We start from the raw sequence: 9,380 nt of genomic DNA on the forward strand, positions 1-9,380 counted from the left end.
GAACGCAGAGTTTTAATACTCAGCAGGCAGTGCATAGGGAAGTGAGCGGATAGCCTTATATGTCAGTGCAAGTGTATGTCAGAGGGGGAGGGAGACAGGTAATGTCATCGACAGCCGAAAGACAATATGTATGTAAATGATTGTGTCGTTGTAGTTGAGGGCTCAGCTAACATTGTATGTTATAATATATTTTAGTAGTCTACAGGGTATCGTCAGGTCGACTACTACCAGTTGCGGTAGGTATTTTTGTTTTTATTTTTGGGGGAAACGACATAGTGAGTTTTGTTGCATAAAACTGAAAATGTAAATTTAAATGCAAGCGTTTTTGGCCATTTGAGAATCGACGTTGCCGTCTTGTCCGATTTTGGCCAAGCAAACAGGCTCGCCAACCCATAAGAAACCGATTAAAACAACAACACACAAACCAGAAATCTTCTAAGAAATTGCCAGCCAAAAGAAGAAGTAAATAAAAAAGAATGAGCAGTGGCAGATGTTGTTAGAAATCGGAGCCTGGCCTAAAAGCCCAGCTCGAGGATGTGTGTGCCTGTCTGCGTGTGTTGCAGATAAACAGACAGCTAAAGATAGATATAAATATACATATGAAGAGATAGAGATACAACTACATCTGCTGCAGCTACAGCTCCATCTAGCTGGTGCCCTGAAGGACGTGCTGCACAGGTAAACAACTCAATTTTTAATTAAATGTTGCTTGAAATAAATTAAAAGAATTGGATAACCTTGGACTGGGCCGCCACTCGATAGCCAAGTGCGTGACTACGTGTGTGCGTGCAGGGCCGAAACGGACAGGTTCCCAGATATATAGCAGAAGCGAAACGGCCAGCTCCAAGCCGGCTGCAACAATCAGTGCCACTGATTCATGCCACAATGCTCGCTCTTGTTCCATACATGTATTTTGCTAATGCTTAATTACAAGTCTTTTCATTCAAAAACAACCAGATTTTTTACTTTATGTGACGTTTTTACTTGGGGAAACACGAGCAAGCGTTTCTGATGCGTTTTTCTGGCGGTTTCAGTCGCGAGCAAGTTTAGCTACGCTGCCTACAGAGGAGCGCTTTTTTTTTAACGTTTTTGTTTATTGTTGCTAATTTTCAGCTTATACAAATAACTTGTTGCTTGTACTTTACGAGAAGTTTTTTCTATTTGACAAACGTTTGCTTGCGGCTTTAAAGCGTTTTTAAACGCGCTATGGTGTTGCTTCGCAGCGTTTTTTCTTCCTGCTTTCGCGAACTACACGTATTTTAACTAACACTTAATGAACAACTCTAGTCATTAAAAAAAAAACAATTTCTTCTACTTAAAACAAAAGTTTTACTTAAGAAACGCTTGTAGGCGACTTTGTTGCGTTCTACTGGCGTTTTGCGACGCGTGTGTTTTAAGCTGCGCTGCCAACTGCAGCAGCGCGTTTTGTTTTTGTGTCTTCGATTGCACTTTTTGCACGGGCGTTGGCGTTGTTTTCGTTTGCTGCTGTTGTTGCTTCTTCTTCTTTTTGTTCTTTTGTTTGTTGCTTTGAGAATTCGCCGTTGTTGTTGTTGTTGATTGCTTCGCTACAGTTGCTGTTGTTTGTTTCTGCTGTATTGGCATTTTTAGCCTCGCATTGATGTCTTTATTTTTATGCTGTTTGTTCCTCACTGTTGTTGTTGAAGTTTCTGCTGCTGCTGCTGCTGGTTGCATTGTTTTAGCTTTGTCGCGTTTCTTTGGTTTTTCCAGCGGCAACATTGTCTTATGTTGGCAAAGCTCGCACTGCACCGCCTGCAAAAGTGATTTATGATAAGTTGACATTAGGATAAAGGAGTTATGCTGCTAACCATTTTGCTGGCCATGCACTTCTTCAGCCATTTGGCTCTTTTTCTGGCCCCAGTGCTGAGGCCTCCACGCTGCTGCTTGGCCTTGACCACCTCCAGCTGGGCAATCAACCTGCGTCGCTTGGCATTGCTGGCCAAGCGCTGCGGCTGCAGATGCAACTTGTACTGGCCATCGCTCCACTGACTGCCGCAACGGGCGCACATGCGAGCGGGTCCGATGTTCTCCTCTGGTAACTGGACATTGTGGCGGGCTAGCTTGCGACTTGTATTGCTGTGGAAACAAAGGTTTACTATAATCATCATTACTATTAAATCATCTGCCTTACATATAGTATGATTTGAGTAAGCGTTCGGTGTGAGTTTCTACGCCGAGCTCTTTGGCACAGTTCCACAAGTGGTTTACCGTTTTCTCGGTCATTTCTGAAAAGGGAATCATTTAGCATTTTTATAGCCAAAACTGGCAGCACTGACAGCAACGCACGTTGCACAAGAGTCTGAACTACTCTTGTGCAGCACATAAGCCACAAACCATTCGCACATTACCTACGTTTGCACCAATATTATATAATTAAATGCATGTGTTTATTTATCCAATTGGCTTAAGTATTCATTAAATTATTATTATCAACATTTAAATGTCCATCAGTCTCTCGCGTTTTGTTTTGGTGCTGCCACTTAAAAACATCGCATGGAGCTGCCACTCATAAAACTTATCGATGACAACAGAGCACCTTATGTTAAAGATGCATAGCTGTAGATGTCCGATGACTGTTAAATTTAAAAGCATCAATTGTGCATTTATTGCTGTAGCTTGTTCGTAGCTGTTAAATTCAAAAGCGCAAAGTGCTTCGTGATCTTCACTTACTTTTTACTTCGATACTAATGTTTCTATATACCAAATAATTCTTATTAAAAATTAATAAAGCTGCTTAGTTAAAAATGCCAGAAATTACAAAACTGTACAGAAACAACTGTTTGCAACACCCCTAACATCAAATTCAGCGCAATGTTAAGCGGCTGCACTTTAACAGACGCTGATCGATCGGTACTGTTGTTCGATACTGTGGCCACCCTAACGATAACTCTGCCATACCGACGCTTGTCCATTTAAAATCCCAACGTCGCGAACGAGCGAAAAAACAGAAGCGACGCGCACAAATTTCGAATGACGTGCATCCATGAAAAGATACTAAGATAATTCGTTTTTAAAAGTAAAAAATATAGTGTTCGCGACTAACTAGCAATAAATAAATAACTTATTACATACAAGTGCCAGTGCAAGAGAATAAATTAAAGATAAGTGATCGAAGTAATTAGAATTTTGCATCCGCCACAACAACAAAAACAACAATGGATCCCTTTACCCAGGTACAACGTAACAAAGCAAACAATGAAAATGATTGTCTTCTAACTGCATTCGATGTGAATTTCATAATTGCAGCGCATGCTCGAAAAGGCCGAACAGCGCAGTCGCGCACTCGGCATAACAAATGCAAGCAAATTTCCATTAGCTGAATGCACTTTGACAAGCGAAGCGACGCCAGCAGCAACAACTAAGACAACGTCATCATCGACATCGACATCCGCATCGGCATCAGCATCAGCATCAGCGCCAACTGAAAGCAGTGCCTCTAGTAGCGCAGCTGGCAAAGTTGTTGTCCTCGACAAGGCAACGCTTTCGGCGTCGCCCACCAAGCCGCTGCGTCACTATGCAGCGGTGAACAAGGAGAATTTGGAAATGGGCATCGAGATAAACATAACCAGCGCCCAGCCAATTGGGGTAAGTTTTTTCTCAGCGGTTTTTATTTTTTTTCCACATGCATTTTGCCTTACGCTTTCGTACGGTGGATGTTTTTGCGCTTTGTCTTTGTCTTGGCATTTTGCTACAACTCTCTCTTTCTCTCCCTCTCTCTCTGTTGCTCTCGCTCTGTCTGCGTGCGTATGTGTTTGTTTTTGTGTTTGTATTTTTACGCGCGCTGTCGCCACGTTTAGGTGCAAGTGGAAATACAGGAGCAGGATATGAGCAGCGACGAGGATGAAGAGCAGGAGCAGCAGCAGACTGCAGCCCTAATCCCAAGTAAAGCCAGTGCTGCTGGTGGTGATTTGGAGGCGCCTGTTAATCAGCCTTTGGCCCGTCTGCGAGACACCTCGCGCAGTCGACTGCAGCGTATGGGCGCCCTCTACTCCAACACGGATGACCTGTCCTCGCCCATACATCGCACCGAGGCGCAGTTCCATGCCGACGATGAGGACAACGTGGATCGAGTGTCTCGTAGTCCGCGACGTGGCAAGCAGCGCCTCGGCAAGCTGGCCGCGTTGGCGGACACGATTAACCAGTGGGAGGATGACACGGCACATCACGATGTGCATCGACCGTTGCTGGAAGCAGTGCCGCCGCCTAAGCCAGATTTACCCAGTCGTCCGGCTAGAGCAGATGCCGTGGATGCAACAAGCGGCAAGACCAAGCAATTGAAATGGGATCCCAAAGTATTGAGCTCATTGGAGGCGCAAGGTTTCCAGCGACGCGAATCTTCTACGGTTAAACACACCTACGATTATGCCAAACAGGAGGAATCCACAGCCCCATCAGTTGCAACAGCAACGGAAACAGTTGCAGCCACAGCCACAACCACTGCAAAACCACCTTTGCCCGAGAAATCTACTGCCGTCAGCCAGGTGGCCAAAACATTTAGCGCCGCAGCCAGTGCGCCCGCTCCGGCTCCCAAATCCGTGCATGCGCCCGCTGCCCAAGTCAAAGCTGGCCTCGTCTCTGGCCGTGCGGCCATCTTCGAGAGCAAAGCAAACAATGGCCAAACGCAGGCAGCGCAGCGCAATCAAAAGGATCCGTGTGAGCTGTCGCTGAAGGAGCGCATGAAACTCTTCGAGACAGGCAATGCCAAGGCTATGCTGCCCAAGGCGCCAATTGGAACGGCGCCCAGCATTAGCCAGTTACGAGCAGTGGTGGTGGAGGAGGAGCAGCCCAAGGGTAAGTGCTGCTTAAATGTCTGTTGTCTGAGAAGCCATTCAGCTGACCTCATTTGTCTTTGCAGCACATCCAGTTAGCGTGGCCAGCCAACAGAGTCAAGCCAGCAAGCCACAGCCGAAGCCTGAGAGCAAGTTGCGCGACAAAGTGGCCGCCTTGGTGGCCTCTGCCCAGAGCAGCGCGGAGAATCGCATCAAAGACATTGACAGACAGCGACAGGAGGATATGCAAATCATAGCCAATCGCTTCAATAAGCAAAAGGAACTCTTAACAACAGTAGCTGCTCCAGTGGCTCCACCGCCTGCGCCACCTGTCAGCAGCAAAGTGGTGCGTCCCATGCCGCCGCCACCACCACCGCCAATGGCCACGGCCAGCAGCAAGCGGCGCTCACGTAAGCAGCTGCCAAGCAAGCCAATTCCACAGAAATTCTCTAAAGCCAGCTTCTCTGTCTCTCCCTCTCATTTTGCAGCTGGTGATGTTATTGACGAGGAGTCGAAGCGTGCCAGGAAATCCCATACGGGTGATCGATTGTATCCGGCGCTATCCGATCTAGATTCCAGTGGCGACAATTGCTGTGCCACGGCCACGGCCTCGATAAACGACGACACCGAGGAGGAGCTTGAAAGGTGCGCTGATAAATGCTATTCCTGCCTGCTCTTTCTGCTCTGCATTGAGTAGGCAACCAGAGATTAGATGAGACTGACTATTAGTTACTTAGTTTTAACGACTAGAGACTAGACGCATAATAAATGTTTGTATAGCTGCTTAAACTAATCTCTTTTAATTTGTAGTTGCATGGATGAGTCCGATGAGGATGTGGCGGAGAAGGAGGCGGAGGAGGCGGATCAGTCACAGACTGAGGACAGCAGTGCGGGCATGTGCAACGGCAGCCTAGGTCGCGAGATCTTGCACACGGTGCAGCGCAATGAACAGCAACAGCAAGAACAACAAGGCAAAAAGGTGAGTCGCAGGTAGCATAAACCCAGCACAGCGGGTGGTCTCTAACCTGAACCTTTTCCTGTCTCCACAGGTACGCTATGCCGAACAGGATCATTATTATAGCAATGATGGCGACAGCTCAATGAATTCCTCACAAGTCTCTACGGGCATTGATGATTATTTGGATGAAGCCCTAGTGGGTGACTATGGCAGCACGCAGGAGGATGACACCGAGGATGAGCAGAATGCCAGTCAGCTATCGCTGGGCGTAAGTAGCCTCTACTCCAATCTATTCTTAACTTGTGTCTAATTTGGATTCTCTGATCATATAGAGTAAGGGCACCACGGCCTCCAACAGCTTCTCTTATCGCAAGCCGTCTAGTGCTGCTCTCTGCCAGACCATTGAAGAGCAACAGGAGGCGATGGATGTGCAAACGCCTTTGCTTAATGGCGCACAACCAGTCAAATCGGAGTTGAGCGTCAATCAGGATAATGATAATTTAGTTACGCTCGTGCACACCGTCAGCTTCTACCGTCGCCAGCAGAATGCCAGTGTAGGCTATACATTAATCATATAAGTTGATTATATAACTCTTATATTTATATATGTACTTTTCAAATATTTATAGAGCTCCAATTCAACGCCAGTGCGTAAGATTTGCCGGGAGCAGCAGATTGTGCGCTCCGCTTTGAGCAACGATTGCCATGCCAAGCACAAGCTGGAGTATGATTCGCCGCAGCATGTGGAGCCGGCTGCCAGCAGCGAGGATGACGAAGAGGTGCAAAATGCACGCGAATCAAATGATGCGGCTTTGGCGCAGGAGAAGATTAAGAAGCTGCTGAGCGAGGTGTGCAAGCAGCAGCAGGTGATTGGACAGGCCAGCCAGGCGCTCAATCTGTGCGCAGCCACTGTTGAATTTTCGGGTTCCACCGAATCTGTGGAGGGTGAACGTTATCTACTGCTAGCAAGTAGGTTTTGATTGATATATGATATGGTTAGATGTATTAAATATTAATGCAATATTCCTTGTAGCTCATCGTCGTCAGGCCTGCTTGGATGAGGTGCAGCGTCTGCGCGTGGAGAACAGCATACGGCCCGTGGGTGCGCCCAAGGAGAAGGGCCTGCTTACCGTCAAGGACATCACCATACCGCTGCGTCAAGAATATGTGCGTAAAATGGCAACAGGCAGCATCAACGGGCATCATTTGGTCTGCCTGCTCAAGTACAATGAGCACGTGCTGGCCACCAAGACGGTGCCCACGATGCCCGGTCTGCTCTCTGTCAAATTTCCCGATGTGCTGCAGCTAAACAACGTCTATGCGGACTTTAGAGTAAGCCGAAGATTAATTAATTTCCGTCGAAAACAATATTTTAATGGTTTTTCCACGACAGATTACTCTTGAGATTTATGGTATGCTGGCGCAGCGGGATCAGCTGCCGCACGAGCTCAAATACCACATCAATGTGAATAAGAAGGGCGGCATTAAGACGCCCAAGAAGAAGGGCGGCGAAAATCGTTTGGTTATGCCCCCCGTCCAGAGTCCAGCCGGTCCCCATGTGGTGCGTACGCCACAGCTGGTGCAATATGGTTTCGCCATCTTCTCGCTGCGTGAGATTCAACGCACCAGCTGGACGTTGACACAAGTGCTGGGCGTGAGTCCGCTCGACGGCACCGTGCACATGAAGGTCAACTGTGAGCTGTCGGTGAGCGTGGAGTACAAGGGTTTCCTAACCATGTTCGAGGATATCTCTGGCTTTGGTGCTTGGCATCGTCGCTGGTGCTATCTAAATGGCGCCGTCCTCAGCTACTGGAAGTATCCCGATGACGAGAAGAAGAAGGCCCCGATGGGCAGCATTGATTTGAATACGTGCAGCTCACAGAAAGTGTGCACAGCGCCGCGTGACATCTGTGCACGTCTGAATACGATGCTGCTCGAGTGCGAGCGGCCTGCCCTGGATACCGATCAGGAGTCGTTGATTATTGTGCCCAATGGACGGACGACAACGGTGCGGTATTTGCTCTCGGCCGACACGAAGGAGGAACGTGAGGAGTGGTCGGCTTATCTGAACAAGGCGTTGACATTGCTGCGCGCCTGGGGCACAACGCATTGAACAAGGGGGGCGTGCCAGCAGACAGCAGTGTTGGGCGGTGGGCGGGGCATTTTGCTCCAACTGTTTTTTTTATTTAAGTTTTTAGTTTTTGCTAATTTAAGTTGATTTTTTGTCATTTTTTGATTTTGCTCTCATTGCTGTTTGTCATTTGTAAGAGACCCAAGCTAAGATATATATATATATGTTCATGTTCAATCAGCGTCAAAAGTATATGTTAATAATACTATAAATATATATATTTGTGTGTGTACAACTTTAACAAACAGACAATATATAATATATATGTATCTATGTATGTAAAACACGGCTAAGAATTTATTTTTGTTTGATTAAGTTTTTGGTTTTATTGAATACTTTTTCCAACTATACACATATACATATACATATATATTTATATATATTTTCATTTGAAATGTAATAACTTTTCGACTATGTGTGTATGTGTGTGTGTGTGTGTATGTGTATATAAGTGTCATATATTTGTTTAATAGGTGGTTGTTGTTGTTGGTTGTATATAAGTAGTAACAGCTTTTGTTTAGGTTGTCAGGTAGTCGCCTCTGGTGTTTGACAATTGACACTAGTTGAGTGAACTAATACAATTAGAAATATATCTGTATATATATACTATATATAATAGGTGTATATATATACTATATACATATATATATATATATATAATACTGGCAATTAGCCTAAAAGCTATCTACAAAATTGCTTTAAAAGTGTGCTAATTTTGTTAAATGTTTGTTTTAGTTTATTCAACTATGTCACAACAATTATACGCATTATAGACGTATATTTATATATATATATGTATGTATATATATTAATAGATCTTGTGTATATAATTTAGATTTCCCTTTTCAAAGTGTAAAATACTTCAAAATTAACGTTAACACATTTTAGATATGATTGTTAGTGTTCAATTGCTCTATATGGCTACATGTGTGTGTGTATGTGCGTATATGTATGTACATCATGTAACACTTAGGGTTTAAGCCTACAGTTGGTTAGTTCAGAAATTTCTTTAGAATTATGTACATAAAGTGAAAGTTTTAGGAATTTGAGATTGAGATATTTGGAGGTTCTATTGATTCTTTCTTTCAAGTTACTCTACTAATTGAAGTTTCTAGAAATATATATACAAAGTGCTATTATTCTGGTATTATGGGTTTACTTGTCTGTCTATTATTAGTTGTGTTATTGAGAATTTCCTAAAAAATTGTTTGAAGCCTTAGAACTTCTCTGCTTAAAGCGTCCAACTGTTTTTCCCCTTTAGCTGATCGATAATACATAGCTTTTGTGCTAAGTCACTCTTCTCTAGCAAGCCTTGTTTTTGTCAGGAATGTGTTTCTTGCGGTTTTCAATATGTTTTACTTAAACGTTTGTCAAGGTACCAAAGTAATTCTTAAGGTCAACAACTGAAATTGAACTTCGCACTAAGATCTTTTTGCATACAACTGTAAACTGTTTCATACATTTCTAAACTCTTTGCTTGTCTTGCTGATAACTTTTAAACTCT

At 44.7% G+C, this 9,380-nt stretch overlaps 2 protein-coding genes across 3 annotated transcripts; one reads left to right on the forward strand and one right to left on the reverse strand.

Moving 5' to 3' along the window:
* Positions 1-958: 958 nt before the first annotated feature.
* Positions 959-2,520, reverse strand: LOC6579333. Of its 2 annotated transcripts, none has more exons than XM_044010461.1 (4): positions 2,371-2,520; positions 2,150-2,243; positions 1,827-2,094; positions 959-1,770 (listed from the first exon to the last, which is right to left on the reverse strand). In XM_044010461.1, exons 2-4 carry the CDS (start codon positions 2,239-2,241, stop codon positions 1,330-1,332), a joined length of 801 nt encoding a protein of 266 aa, XP_043866396.1. In that variant the 5' UTR covers positions 2,242-2,243; positions 2,371-2,520; the 3' UTR covers positions 959-1,329. The 2 variants fall into 2 exon arrangements, with proteins under 2 accessions (XP_043866396.1, XP_032585479.1); XM_032729588.2 differs by having other exon boundaries at positions 2,367-2,520.
* Positions 2,521-2,792: 272 nt separating this feature from the next.
* Positions 2,793-8,096, forward strand: LOC6579334 (anillin). The gene is made up of 11 exons (XM_002005194.4): positions 2,793-3,191; positions 3,265-3,603; positions 3,816-4,809; positions 4,874-5,197; positions 5,276-5,432; positions 5,598-5,766; positions 5,837-6,013; positions 6,078-6,299; positions 6,375-6,714; positions 6,779-7,077; positions 7,139-8,096. Exons 1-11 carry the CDS (start codon positions 3,174-3,176, stop codon positions 7,856-7,858), a joined length of 3,759 nt encoding a protein of 1,252 aa, XP_002005230.1. The 5' UTR covers positions 2,793-3,173; the 3' UTR covers positions 7,859-8,096.
* Positions 8,097-9,380: the final 1,284 nt, after the last annotated feature.

This window comes from Drosophila mojavensis, unplaced genomic scaffold (genome assembly GCF_018153725.1).
Source record: "Drosophila mojavensis isolate 15081-1352.22 unplaced genomic scaffold, ASM1815372v1 contig_80, whole genome shotgun sequence".
NCBI lineage: Eukaryota > Metazoa > Arthropoda > Insecta > Diptera > Drosophilidae > Drosophila > Drosophila mojavensis.